A 15053-nucleotide genomic window follows, 5' to 3' on the forward strand; every position below is an offset into this window, starting at 1 on the left:
TCAGACCACTCCCTAAACATACATAAGCAAACATTAATATTAACATTAACGCTGTATAAAACAACAGCTACAGAAATAAGATTTATTTTGACAAAGAAAAAAAAAGGAAAAGAAAAAAAAAGACTTCCAACTGTGGGGTCCCCGATATGACCCTAAGTAAGCCCCGATAAAAGAGGGGGCTTCGAGGGGGGCCTCTCTCACCTCTATGTGAGACAGGGCCTTCCTTAGCCAGCAGGCCAATGTCCATTCTACTAATAGCATAGGTAGCACGTCCGCCTATTTTCAATTTCTGCATTGCCACTTCAGTATATTATTTCGAGATAAGAAGTCTTTACCAGTGTATATGGCTATAGCTTGATTCCAGCTTTGATATCATTGATTTCAATGAAGAGCTTTGTGATTGTAGCAAAGGGCTGGTAGCTCTGAGAGTCCCACTGATGAGGTGTTTGTGAAGGTTCGCAGTCATCTAAAGAGCTTAGAAAAAAAGGCATCTGGACTTCTTTAAGTTTCTTGAAGACGTTTCGCCTTTCACCTCTCATCCAAGAAGCTTCTTTATTTCTAGGGTCAAATGTTGAAGAGTCCCAGATTAGCCTGTGTACAAACAGACTTCAGCCATATGAGAGTGAGTGTGAGTGAATGAGAGCACACACAGGACACTCTGATCTCTGAATGTGTGTGACGCAGTGAAAAAGAGGATTGTACTGGATATACTGTGACTGACAAACAGAGTTTAAAGAGAAAGGTGTTTGGATTAAAATGGATTATGCTAAAGTGAACGTGCTAATGAAATCTGAACTGACTGAAATGTGAAGTGAAGATAATTCAGATGTAAAAGACAGAGAAAAAGATAATAAGGTGGGGCTGGAGATCAGTGAAGGGCATGTAAACACCTGATTGGTTGACTAGATATCAGATCGACAGTTTCACAGTTTTCCCTGTGGATTATAACTTTAAGAAGATGTAACATTCATCAAGGAATCCTGCTCTCCGGATTATTTCCATGAACACTGAGCTGGATCACATCTACAGTGCTGGAAGTGCCCATCTCACCACCAACCTCTCTGTGCACATTCACTTTTCAACCCTTTGTGAGACACTAAAGGTGTAAATCTGAGTATTTATCTATGTTAGTGCGAACACCTCTAATAGGTTGGTTTAGTCTTTCCAAGTCATATCTTCCCTTAGATCTGCGGTCCAGGCTCCTAAAATCATCCTAGTTTTATAAGCACTACAATCTAGAGGAGAGCTGCACTAACAGGTGTGACTGATAAGATCTGACCTGCAAGGATACTCATGTTTATTTGTATCAGGACAAGCAGGGAAGACCTGGACATCAACTCTGTCAGGCTGCCTGAGTCCTCTCACCCACATCAGCTCAGAACTCTGCATTATCTACTGAGTCAGACTCAGAGGATCAGGGATCAGAAGTTCTACAAAGAGTAGAACCAGACTTCCTGTATAGAGGTGTGTGGGCCTACTGATCCACAGTGTTAGCACAACTTTCACATCATATTCATCTCAGCACAACTAAAACATGTGACTGACCTCAGAGTTTCAAATCGACATCGTGGATTCTCCAGAAGAACACACAGCTGCTTCACTCCTGAATCCTGCAGGTTGTTGTAGGTTCCACTCAGGTCCAGCACTCTGGGATACGAGGGGTTGGACTTCAGCGCTGCTGCCAGATAATCACAGCTGATCTCTGACAAATCACAGTCCTTCAATCTGTAAAAAGAATGAAAGATGTAAGTTTATTAGACAAAGTGTGAGCTTGAAATCATTCAGTGTTTCATCATCTGTTCAGAGCTGAAGAAGGTTCAGAATGTAGAAGTTTAGAAAATGGAAACTCCAAACAGCTGAAGCCAACAGGAAGCAGCTTCAAACAAACAAGAGAAAAAATGAATTTTTCACATTGAAGTCGTACATTTATCATAAAGTTGTCAAGTTTTGCCGTGTGAAATAAAAAAAACTGAACAGGAATCCTCAGAGTTGAACCCTCTGCACAGAGGTTCAGGTTCCTCTTCAGGTCCCAAAGTGCAGAACAACAAGGTTTCAAACAGCTTCGTTCCAGCAGCATCAGCCACAGAAATGCAGAGATAATTCTTTGGATCTCTTGGTTGTGTTGTATGATGCTGTGTTTGCATATCTGGTGTCTGTGTTGCTTTGTGAGGACGGATCATTTACTGCAGCTCCAGATAAACAGAGCTGGACCTGAACCTGGTAGCTTCACTTAGAAGACACTTGTGACGGGAACGTCAGGTCAAAAAAGTGCCCCTCCGACAGCCAAACCCATCTGTTCTCTGATTGGATAGTTACATTTGTGATTGACATGACATTGACCAATCAGATGAAAGGAAGAAAAATAGGGTCAAAATTCGTACTTGTAACTTGCAGGGGTTTTTTTTGGCTAAGTCCACACACAAATCTTTTTTTTTTTTTTTTTTTTTTTTTTTTTTTTTTTACACACACACACACACACACACACACACACACACACACACACACACAAATCTTTTTTACACACACACATTTTTTTCACGCACACACAAATTCTTTTTACACATACAAATCCTGATTTACAAGTACAAAATATTTATGACCACATTTTGAGCCCATACAAATGTTCTGCAGACGAGTCCATGCGCTCACAACAAAGCTCAGTGTGGACGACGCTGTGCACGCTCCAATGCTGATTGGTTAGAAAGTGGGCGGGAACAGGGAAGAGAGCGACAGCAGTGTTCAGCACAAACACGAAGGATCAAAGAAGAAGAACATGACAAGCTCAGATGGAGGCTGCAGTGGACACTTTTCATTGTTTTAACATTCGCTTTCACTTCAGCTTCACCAACAACAGTACAAGCAGAGCAGCCCACTGACTGCGTGGCCGTGACGGCGCCCCCTGGTGACTGTAAACCACTACAACATGTAGACGGCCGTCTGCTGCTCATTTCTTTGCCACCATCACAGGAGCTCTTTATCATGTTCTACACTCTCATTGGTTCTTTGTGTGCTTGTTTTTTACAACAGTAGTCATTGTGATTGTTCAAAGAAGACAGTCAGCTGTGACTAAATGTAGCTCCTACAGCAGTGATTGGAATAACTACTGAAGCTAATCCAGTATCAAAGCTCAGGAATCAGCAGCTCCCACCTCGTTTTCTTTGAACAACTATTTTTAGCTGCTGTGTTTTTGTGTTTCTGCGGACCTCAGACATCCTGCTGCTCTGGAGAACTGAAGCTCTAAAGGCTTCAGCCTTTATCTCCAAGAAACAAAGCTGATCATGGAGACCCAGCAGGTCAGCTGATCTGTGGACAGCACCAGCATCTTTAAGTAAGTCTGAGAGGTGAGCAGTCTTTGGAAGCCTTTACTGTCTGATAGTCTCAGAGCAGGATTTGGATCATTATTTGGCTTTTCTTCTATTATTATGTTTAGTTTCTGCTTCACAGATATTCTCTGAGATGTTCTCTGAAATGTTTCCCACTGTTGGACAAACTTTCACAGTTTCTTCATAAAGGAGATCTCCTGTGCAGTCCATCTGTGATAATATGTTAAACACTGAATTATGATTCATATCTGAATGTAGTGACTGTTAATTATTGATGAGAACATTATCAGTAAATATAAATATGTTTGAGTTTGGCTTTGATGAATCAGAATAAAAGTAATAAAATAATGATTTTAGAGACAGGCCTAACTCAGGCCAGCTGACAGCCTGTGTACAAACAGACTTCAGCCATATGAGAGTGAGTGTGAGTGAATGAGAGCACACACAGGACACACTGATCTCTGAATGTGTGTGACGCAGTGAAAAAGAGGATTGTACTGGATATACTGTGACTGACAAACAGAGTATAAAGAGAAAGGTGTTTGGATTAAAATGGATTATGCTAAAGTGAACGTGCTAATGAAATCTGAACTGACTGAAATGTGAAGTGAAGATAATTCAGATGTAAAAGAGAGAGAAACTGATAATAAGGTGGGGCTGAAGATCAGTGAAGGGCATGTAAACACCTGATTGGCTGACTAGATATCAGATCGACAGTTTCACAGTCTTCCCTGTGGATTATAACTTTAAGAAGATGTGACATTCATCAAGGAATCCTGCTCTCCAGATTATTTCCATGAACACTGATCTGGATCACATCTACAGTGCTGGAAGTGCCCGTCTCACCACCAACCTCTCTGTGCACATTCACTTTTCAACCCTTTGTGAGACACTAAAGGTGTAAATCTGAGTATTTATCTATGTTAGTGCGAACACCTCTAATAGGTTGGTTTAGTCTTTCCAAGTCATATCTTCCCTTAGATCTGCGGTCCAGGCTCCTAAAATCATCCTAGTTTAACAAGCACTACAATCTAGAGGAGAGCTGCACTAACAGGTGTGACTGATAAGATCTGACCTGCAAGGATACTCATGTTTATGTATATCAGGACAAGCAGGGAAGACCTGGACATCAACTCTGTCAGGCTGCCTGAGTCCTCTCACCCACATCACCTCATCAACTCTAAACAGGAACGAGCAGCTCATTTCAAAATAAAAGGTTGGAATTGTAAAGAAAACAAACAGAGCTCATAAACTGAAACTGATTTCATTTTTCAGCTGGAACATTTTAGTTGTTCCTTTTTCAATACATACATAATTATATTTACAGTAAGTCTTATCATTCCCCTTTTCCATGCCAGTCACCGCTAATGTTCCCTCTAATGTTTCATGTGTCTGAGCGAACACACAAACTCCCTGAGCGGACACTTGGACCACTGTGAGCAACAGCAGACGTGTGCACTGTGGTCACGCCAGCATCTTATCCATCCAAGTTACATGGTTTATTAAAGTAATCAAATTACAGCATTTACATTTATGTTAGACTATTATGTTATGTTATCATGTTATGATCCCCTACATTATCCTACATTCAAATATATTCTCCAGCTACAATAGTGTTTGTGTTCCTAAAAGGATTTCATGAATGTGTTATTGTTCATGTCACATCTGTATGAAACAAAGAGGAAGTGAGGTTTATCCTTCATGATCACAAACTGTTCCAGCATGTAAACCTGAGATCTGTGTGGAGCAGCTGACCTGTACGATGTGCTCAACACAAACATTATTTACCATCAGTTACTGTGTGACTGAACCACGTGGGTGTATGAAACATCGCTTTCAGTTTTAATAGCACATGGCAACATTCAGACGTGAATCTATACAGTAACACTTTGATTTGTTACAGTGAGGAGACTGTTGAAGGAACGATGAGGGGAAACTGTAACAGCAGCAACAGAAACCCAGGAGACAAAGCTGAGGTCTGGGTTCCTCTATGCTACACACAGCCTCCTGCTCCTGGACTTTAGTAAACACATAAATGTCTCCAAGTACACTTACTTCAGAAACTCTATTAAACTCATTACAAGTTTACTTCAGCTTTAAATTACTCACAACATCAGCACACATGAGTAAACAAAGTAACTCACACAGCTACTGTTCAAGTTTAGTCATCTTTAATACAAATATACCTCATTATTATGAATCTCACAGCTACCTGCTCATTGAACTGAACAATAATTCTGTTTGACCATTAAAACAAAATATGTGACTGTAAAAAAATCTTCAGACAGTAATTAAGAATCTCCTAAGCAATCCAAAGATAAAGAAAAGTTCACCTGCCAATTCTATAAAGCTTGGTTGTTTGTACAATAATATCATTTAATGATATGTTTGGATCCTGACCTGACAGTTTCCAGTGTACAATGTGGACTCTGCAGTGCAGCAGACAGAAGCTTCACTCCTGAATTCCGCAGGTCATTGTTACTCAGGTCCAGCTCTTTCAGACTAGAGGACTGGGAGTTGAGAACTGAGGACAGAGCATCACAGCTTCTCTCTGAGAGGTTACAGCCACTCAGTCTGGAAGAAAACAAACAAACAATTAAATCAGTCAAATGAAACATTTTTAATGCCAGCATGCAATACAATTATTGGTTAACTAAATAGCTTCATTAAAACACAACTCTTCTTCTATAGCAGCACTTACTTCTTGTAAGCTCCACCTGCTCCACCTTCTGAGTCAGAGGACATGAAAACAAACTGTAAATCTAGTAGAAACATGATTGGAAATCTTCTCAGATCCATTTGTACATTTAGAGCCTGATCCTGAAATACAGCAGCACGGACATTCACAGCAGCAAAGGGTTCTTGCTGATCTGAGCTGGCTTGGCCCTGGCTTATTGAAGATTAAAGAAAGCAGAATCAGCTGTTCAAACCCCCACAAGGCTGCCCGCTGTGACTGAAACAATGGGACGGGTCGTGACTTCTCAAAATGGGCTCATTGAACGCAGCACGGATAAGATCTTGAAGAAGCTCATGGCGGTCGTGAGTTCTCAGACTTTGCTCTTTGAGCGCAAAACTGATAACCTCTCGGAGAAGCTCGTGACTCTCCAACGGGAGATTGAGAGATGAGTGACGGACTGTTAGATCAGCTGTGAAATTGACATGCAGTTGTTCGCATCAAAGAAAACCACCATCATCTCATGCGGCTAACATACCGGCGCCAGCTGTGGTCTCAAGGCTGGAGCTGAATATAACAAATCTCACCCTGATAACAGACGGTGTTTAGACTGTTCCTTCCCATCCTAAACATGCTTATCCCCTCCCGGTGCAGACGGTGGGTCGAGGGGACCAGCGCAAATGCTGCAGGCCCGGATGCGCTGTCTACACCAGCTGTCTCTCACCTTTTACCCATCCCTGTTGCTTGTCATGTGTTTCTATGGCGCATTAAGAGTTTTCATGTGCTCTGCGCTAAGGTCATTTTTTTTGTCTTTTCTCAAACGGATCTCCCTGTTGGAGCTCAGTCTGGGAGGAGTTCTTTTTTCTCCTCATCTTTCCTGATGTTGTGCATTTTCTGCTGTTCAGTTCCGGGTCGCTGCTCTAGCGGCTGACCGGCCAGCTACCTAGCCTGACCCGTTTCCCCAATGTGATGTTTGTGTATTTTATGTACGGTTGGAAAGCTCAGTATCCTAATTGCCCCTTGAAAATAAATACAGTGTTCTGAATCTGAAAAGATTACAGAAGACGACTCTGTTCAGTAAATATTACGCTCATGCTGTCACGAAATACCAAAGGTAGGTAAAACTCTGGTTGTTGCAGCCATCCAGTATGACATGCTTTGTACTGTCCTGCTGCAGTTTGTGACACCTGGTTGATGAGTTGTGAAGGATGATGAAACAAACACTTCACTCAATGTTTGTCTTCTAAACTGGATGTAATTTGGGCAGCCGATAGTTTTTCTTAATCTATCCCAGCTGCAAATAGGAACACAACAAATAAATAACTTTACCCACTTGGATCCTTATCATTCAAGATTGTAAAAAGATTCTCTACTCGGAGAATACCGGAGATTTTAGATGAGAGAGATGGAAGATGATGAAGGGGAAGAGTTTTCACAACTTGAGGCCTTTTGTCTTCACTGTATAGGACAAAGAAGACAGGAAGGGAGGGAGAAGTGAGGAGAATAACACACAGGAAATGGTCTTGGGCAGACTCAAACCAGGCCCTGGAGTCACGACTCTAACCTTCAGTGCATGGGTCACCTGCTCAGCCAGGTAAGCTACAGCAGTCAGCAGTGTGTGAGTTAATTTGAAGACAATGATGACTATAAGTCAGGTAAAAAAAATACTATCATCAACTAACAAGGTGAAAACAGTGAGCTTGAATGGCCAAGCTTTGACCAAGTGTGGCTCACTCCTCGGTCTTCTTGCCCAAGTAGTGAACCACCCTGCATGGCTATCAATGTGGTGCAACCAAGGCCATCATACAGTACAGGCCATCCAAGCTGATTTTAACTTTTCCTCCCAGATACCACCTTAGAAATCATCTAGATTAGGATATGTTGGCTGTTCTAGATCCAATCACAACAAACAGAGAGCTGTTGTGTGTCCAAGGTGAACAGGAAGAATATATACATGCATAAAGTCAATAAAGTCAGAAGGTTTGCTTTAGACTGTGCTGCAGTTTATCATCAAAGACAAACAGGCACCATGCTGCCAACAAATGGCATCAAGTCTGACTTTTTTTGTTCTTTTTTTTAATCAAGATTAAATTTTATAGCAACCACAGCAGAGATGACCAGGGAAGGTGTGCTTGAGGGGATATAGCTACAACAGCTGGTTTCAGACTGAAGATGAACTGAGGTGCTGCACCCAAGTCTGCAGGTTCAGGGAGGGACAAACATCTGCTGCAACCAGATTGGAGTGAGAGCAGAGAGCAGGCCAACAACAACAAAGAAACAACAAACACACTGTGGAAGACCGAAGCAGAGTTTAGTTTAAAGTGGAACTAAGGATGTTTCTCTGGCTGCCAGGATTCACTGAGTAATTCAAATGCTTTCTTTAATGCAGGACCCACCATGCATGTAAAAGCAAGTGTTTCACCAACATTTGTGACTAAAAATAGACCTGCAGTAGAAATGTATCTAGGAGCATGCATGTGAAGATAAAGTATCACAACATCAGGCACATGCAGCCTAAGTGTTTAAACAAAGACTGATAACATAACAGCAGCAGTGATGATCAGAGTTTATGGTGAATCCAGCGTCTCGAGTTCTGGAGGCATCAAAGAGGTCACAGTTGTATTGGAGAAATCCCAAAACTTTACAAATTCATACAAAGACAGAAAACCTGGTGAAATAAATTACTGACACAGTTGGATGTTAAAAGTAAAGACATGAGTACAAATGTACTCACAGAGCTTTGTTGGAGGCTTTGACCACTGGCAGCAGCCTCAGAAGAGCCTCCTCTGAAGCAGAGTATTTCTTCAGGTCAAACACATCCAGATCTTCTTCTGATGACAGTAAGATGAAGACCAGAGCTGACCACTGAGCAGGAGACAGTTCATCTGTGGAGAGACTTCCTGATCTCAGGGACTGTTGGATCTCCTCCACTAGAGAACGATCATTCAGTTCATTCAGACAGTGGAACAGATTGATGCTTTTCTCTGCAGACAGATTCTTACTGAGCTTCTCCTTGATGTACTGGACTGTTTTCTTATTGGTCTGTGAGCTACTTCCTGTCTGTGTCAGCAGACCTCGTAGGAGAGTCTGATTGGTCTGCAGTGAAAGACCCAGGAGGAAGCGGAGGAACAAGTCCAGGTGTCCATTTGGACTCCGTAAGGCGTTGTTCACAGCACTCTGGTGGAGAGATTGAAGTTTTAGTTTGTTAAATAATTTAGATTTCTTGGAGGTTGTTTGTTGTTGTTCCATCAGATTGAGTCCAGAGTTGATGAAGGTCAGATGGACATGAAGAGCAGCCAGAAACTCCTGAACACTCAGATGGATGAAGCAGAACACCTTGTCCTGGTACAGTCCTCTCTCCTCTTTAAAGATCTGTGTGAACACTCCTGAGTACACTGAGGCTGCTCTGATATCGATGCCACACTCTGTCAGGTCTGATTCATAGAAGATCAGGTTTCCTTTCTGCAGCTGATCAAAAGCCAGTTTTCCCAGAGACTCCATCATCTTCCTGCTCTCTGGACTCCAGTGTGGATCTGTCTCAGCTCCTCCATCATACTTGACCTTCTTCACTTTGGCCTGAACCACCAGGAAGTGGATGTACATCTCAGTCAGGGTCTTGGGCAGCTGTCCTCCCTCTCTGGTTTCCAGCACATCCTCCAGAACTGTAGCAGTGATCCAGCAGAAGACTGGGATGTGACACATGATGTGGAGGCTTCGAGCTTTCTTGATGTGGGAGATGATCCTGCTGGCCTGCTCCTCATCTCTGAATCTCTTCCTGAAGTACTCCTCCTTCTGTGGGTCAGTGAAGCCTCTGACCTCTGTCACCATGCCAACACAGTCAGGAGGGATCTGACTGGCTGCTGCAGGTCGTGTGGTTATCCAGAGGTGAGCAGAGGGAAGCAGTTTCCCCCTGATGAGGTTTATCAGCAGCACATCCACTGAGGTGGACTTTCTAGGGTCAGTTAGGATTGTAGTTTTGTGGAAGTCCAGAGGAAGTCGACACTCATCCAGACCATCAAAGATGAACACAACCTGGAAGTCTTCAAAGCTGCAGATTCCTGCTTCTTTGGTTTCAGTAAAGAAGTGATGAACAAGTCCCACCAAGCTGAACTTTTCCTCTTTCAGCACATTCAGCTCTCTGAAAGTGAATGGAAATATGAACTGGATGTCCTGGTTGGCTTTGTCTTCAGCCCAGTCCAGGCTGTATTTCTGTGTTAAGACTGTTTTCCCAATGCCAGCCACTCCCTTTGTCAGCACTGTTCTGATTGGTTCGTCTCTTCCAGGTGAGGCTTTAAAGATGTCTTCTTGTCTGATGGTTGTTTCTGGTCTGTCTGGTTTCCTGGATGCTGTTTCAATCTGTCTGACCTCATGTTCATCATTGACCTCTGCAGTCCCTCCCTCTGTGATGTAGAGCTCTGTGTAGATCTGATTCAGGAGGGTTGGGTTTCCTGCTTTAGCGATGCCCTCAAACACACACTGGAACTTCTTCTTCAGGGTGGATTTAAGGTTACAATGACAAACTGCAGCTTGAAGTTCTGAATGAGAAGAAAAATAAACACTCAATTCCAAAAAGAACTAATCTTTAAAACATGTTGCTCCATCTTCCATCTCTGGAAAATATTCATTTATCCAGCAGCTTAAATCTTTAGATAAATCCTCTTACTGCTCTGCAGACGGTCAGCCAGCTCCTCCTGCTTCATTCTCCTCAGGAAGTCCACTGTGATCTTCACAAATGCCTCTCTGCTGCTGCTCCTCTGACTCTCTAAGCATTCTGGGTAATCTGGACTCAGAACCTTCTGGATCTTCTTCAGCTCGTTCTTCACAAAAGTGATGATGTTGTCCTCCAGCAGCTGGAACAGAATATTTATGAATGAGCCAATCAGACTGAAATCATGGAGCCAAACATCAGATCCATGTTGGACACACTGACGATCCACTGGTCTACAAAGAGCAGCATGGAGATGACTGTGAACAGAACAGATGTAACAGTAGTTGTTGTACATGTACAGACCATAAATATGGAGTCCAGCTGTGTTTGATGCTGCTGGGCAGACTGACCACTGGGAACCTCTGAGCTCTGCTGCTCCACTCTGTGGAGGAACCATGAAGGATTAGATCAACACAGGATAAAGATCCAGGAGTTTCTGCTCAAATAACTTCATCTGAATCAAGTCTGTCAAGTTTTAAACTCTCAGATTGTGAACATATCAGTAATTTTCAGTCTGTTTTCATGGACGTCCTTTCAGTGGTGATGTCAGGGATGATTTTGAAGAAGCTCATCAAACTGAACCATCAGCAGATCACTGCTCCAAAACCAGAACATGATCCGAGTCTCCCTCCACCACCAGAACACCAGCTTTACTAACGTGGTAGATCAGTGTAGTACAGATCAATAACTGATGAGTCATTTGATCAAAATCACTGAGTGCTTCACGTCTGACCCTCTGATGCTTCTGTAGACATTTTGCATATTTAATGAATGTCTGACAGTTTTACATTCATTCTATGAACACAGTGGAAATGTTGTGTTATAGTCTCCATGTTGTTTCCAGCATCATAAATTCTTAAGTTCAGAAAATTAGATTCTTTCTTCACAGCTGAAAAACAACAACATTTATTCTCTATTGAAATCTGCATCGTCCACTCCAAAGGTCACAATCTGAAGGTAACATCTGGTTTTGTTCCCTGTGGTTAACTCTGAGCATCAGTATGGTGGGATTTATCCACTACATCCACACCACTGTGGTTCAGTGTTGTCCTGATGGAGTAACAGCAGCCAGTATGATCCAGGCTTTAGCTGCTGGGTCTCTGTGTGACCTCTCAGACTGTTTAACAGATCAGACACAAAGAGAATCAGAGCAGCTCTGTTCTTTAAAGACAAACATGAACCCACTCAGGTCACACTTTCCCCACAGATATGAGCATCACTGTCCTCAAACAGCAAATGACCAAGTCGAACATTTGGATCTTTTCTCTTTCATTGTTTTCTTTTTAATCAATCTTTGTAACAATCTGAGGATGTTTCAGGTCATATTTATCCAGGAAACACAAACACAAACAGACGGACAGCTGGATCCTGCAGACTGTGACCTCTGACCTCTGCAGACACAAACATGATTGAAGCAGCTGTGATCACACAGACTGCAGATAATGCAGCTGTTTCCTGTCAGTAACATCCTCTTAGATTAGAGTTCAGCTTTTTACAGGAAAACAAATGTCCCTGAATGCAACAGTGAGACACAGTCTGCCTGTGTGGCTGTGATAGCTGCCGTTAGGAGCGCTCATGTGTTTGCAGTTAGACGAGGAGATGTTACCATCATGGACATGTTAACAAATCCTGCAGCATCACGTGGCACAAACACTTTGTGTTCCTGTCTCACACGACGAGCCTTTGTCTAATGCTCTCTGAACACTTTTCTGAAGAGGAGCTGCACAAACCTTTGTTTGCTTTCTAGAGCAGCGTCTCATCCTCACAGAGCACAGCTGGCACGCTTGTTACCGTTAGCTTAGCCACCAGGCTAAAGTCAAACTACCCACTGCTAGCAGCTGTTTCTATCATAGTTTAGGATCGAGATGTGTGAGGTCGAAATTTACACCTGTGATTAAAATAAATAGTTAAAAACAGCCAATTGTGTGTCTATAATAATAATGTGTCTTAAACCAGATAAAATGACAGTTATAGCTGAGCCTGTGTGTCCTTGGAGACACTACTGCTACAGAGATGCATTTTAGAAACCAGGAAACATCAAATCATTTAAATCAGAGAGTTCATCTTACTAGCAGCTCACCTCTCTGCAGCAGAGACTTTAAAATCAATGCAGCCATCTTTAGACCAGTGACTCTTTAAGGACACAGAGCTGGGTCCAGGTTTGAGTCTCTGATGGATCCTGAAAAAAGTTGTAAATCTTCAGTTAAATTCTCATCACATATCAGCTGATATTATTGGTGTTAGCTTACCTTTTCTCAGCTGACTGTCTTTGCTCAAATCTCTTAAGGGCATCTTTGACTCGGTTACTTTCATTGGACACAGAGCTGGGTGGAGGTCCAGGCTGGTTCCTGTGAAAAACAATCATGGACATTTAAACAATTCGTGCAGCATCACGTGGCACAAACACTTTGTGTTCCTGTCATCTGCAAGCAACAGGAAGTTCATTAATAAAAGCGGGATGGAGACGCGACTGTGTGTCCAAATGTGTCTTAAACCAGATGAAATGACAGTTACAGCTGAGCCTGTGTGTCCTTTGTGTCCATCTCTGTAGGAGAGCAGTGTCCTTTGAGACACTGCTCTCCTACAGAGATGCATTTTAGAAACCAGGAAACATCAAATCATTTAAATCAGAGAGTTCATGTTACTAACAGCTCACCTCTCTGCAGCAGACGCAGGCTGGGATTTAAAATAAATGGGAAGATGTTTAGACCGGTCACTCTGTAAGGACACAGAGCTGGGTGGAGGTCCAGGCTGGTTCCTGTGAATAATGATGCAGCAGTGATGTGAGTGCTGAGCTGTGACATGGAGAAGAGTCATGGACAGTTAGAGATGGTCATCTCACCTCTGAGCTTTGGTCTGGCTCTCATGTTCCCCACACAGAGTGCTTTTAGAGGGAGGGACTCCCTCCTCTCTGTCCTCACACTGATCCATGCTGCTCAATTCACATCAGCTCACACACACTTTCTACCTGCAGAGGAAACAAATCATTCATGTGCACATCAGCTGAAATCCTCCTTTCATCATGTGTGCTGTCCAAATATCAGCTGCTTCTTTCCTGCTTCATCTCAGTGTCAGCTGGATGCAGTCAGACAGCAGTGTGAGGCAGAGGAAGCTGCCATCAGCTGCTCTGCTATCAGGCCACTAGATGGAGCCTGAAGCACACACGATGCATTCACTGACACACACTGATTCACTGCTAATGAGAAGCTTCTTCCATCCAGTAATTCATCATCCATCAGCTCTGCTGCTGCTCTCAGTCCTGGACTCTGATCACAAACTAAAAGCAGCTTTTTAACTCGTGTCTGTAAGAACTCTTAGTGTTAGCTTAGCGTTAGCTTAGTGTTAGCTTAGTGTTAGCATGCTGTGTGCTAGCTTAGCGTCAGAGCTCTGCAGGTGTCTCCTGTGTAAATATTAATCACAGTGACAGTAAAGGAGGTAAAGGGCTGTGACGTCATCACGTACGCTGCGTCCTCTGTGGGCTCTGAGTGAACTCAAAGTACAAACTACAAGTACACAAACACGAACGTAGCTCAGAGTGGCGGACACACTCGGCCTCGTTGGTCCAGCTGTGAGTCCGTTACCGTGAACTATGGAGCGGCAGATTTGTGCTGAACTAAGCTGCACACAGCTGATGTTAGCCAGGAAACATTACACACTGACTTTAATGGAGAGACCGGAAATACAAACACACACAGTTTGTTGTGTGAAGAAATCAAACACGAGCTGAACAAACAGTAAAGTTCCTAAAGACAAACTGTTAAAGGAGGAAACAAAGCAAACTTACAGTTTCTTCACACACCAACAACAAGCTCCACTCCACACCTGGACACTAAACACGGACACACAGGTGAGCTGCTTCCTGGAAGGAGGCGGGGCTCCACCTGAAACTCAGCACAGGTGGGAGGGGCTCAGCTCTGTGTGTGCTGATGTGTTAACTTTAAAAATATGCCGTCTGACTGCTCAGAGTGAGTCAGAGTAAAGTTCACATGCTGACGTGTGGAGACATGAAACCTTGTTGTAGCTGCAGGTGTGAACACACTGATCCCAGATCAGCTCTGCTGTATTTGTAACATGAACATTTCTGCTGCAAAGCTTCAAATGTTCAGCATGTTTCTCTGTTTCCAGTCTATAGATCCAGTCACACTTTCTACCTTCACCTGTGCAGTAAAGACTGAGAGCAGAGCTGAAACCAAGCGTCCAATCAGTGAGCAGCATCAACACCTGAGCTTCATTCAGACTCTGTTATTGAAGATGTTGTTGGTACAAAGTTCATCTGCTGCTCACATGAATCCATGAAAGATTTATTTCACTGAATGTTTCTTCAAAGCTCATTTCAACCTGTTGAAGT

General features: G+C 43.0%; 1 protein-coding gene across 2 annotated transcripts in view; it reads right to left on the reverse strand.

Annotated features, from left to right (window-relative positions):
- LOC146634338 (protein NLRC3-like) overlaps positions 1-13636 on the reverse strand; it is a 31412-nt gene extending 17776 nt beyond the window's left edge. The window contains exons 1-6 of one of the 2 annotated variants that reach the window (XM_085350427.1): positions 13548-13636; positions 12955-13053; positions 12786-12884; positions 11009-11087; positions 10661-10847; positions 8732-10532 (exon numbers count right to left, since the gene is read on the reverse strand). In XM_085350427.1, the coding sequence (XP_085206553.1) occupies positions 8732-10532; positions 10661-10847; positions 11009-11087; positions 12786-12884; positions 12955-13053; positions 13548-13636 (2354 nt within the window). Of the gene's footprint in view, positions 1-8731; positions 10533-10660; positions 10848-11008; positions 11088-12785; positions 12885-12954; positions 13054-13361; positions 13464-13547 lie in introns of both variants that reach the window. The other variant, XM_085350426.1, reaches the window with a different exon arrangement.
- Between the last annotated feature and the right edge of the window lie 1417 nt (positions 13637-15053).

The sequence above is a fragment of the Diplotaxodon limnothrissa genome, linkage group LG3 (assembly GCF_057381915.1).
Source record: "Diplotaxodon limnothrissa isolate DT_005_m linkage group LG3, D_limnothrissa_male_GT1.1, whole genome shotgun sequence".
NCBI classification, from domain to species: Eukaryota; Metazoa; Chordata; class Actinopteri; order Cichliformes; family Cichlidae; genus Diplotaxodon; species Diplotaxodon limnothrissa.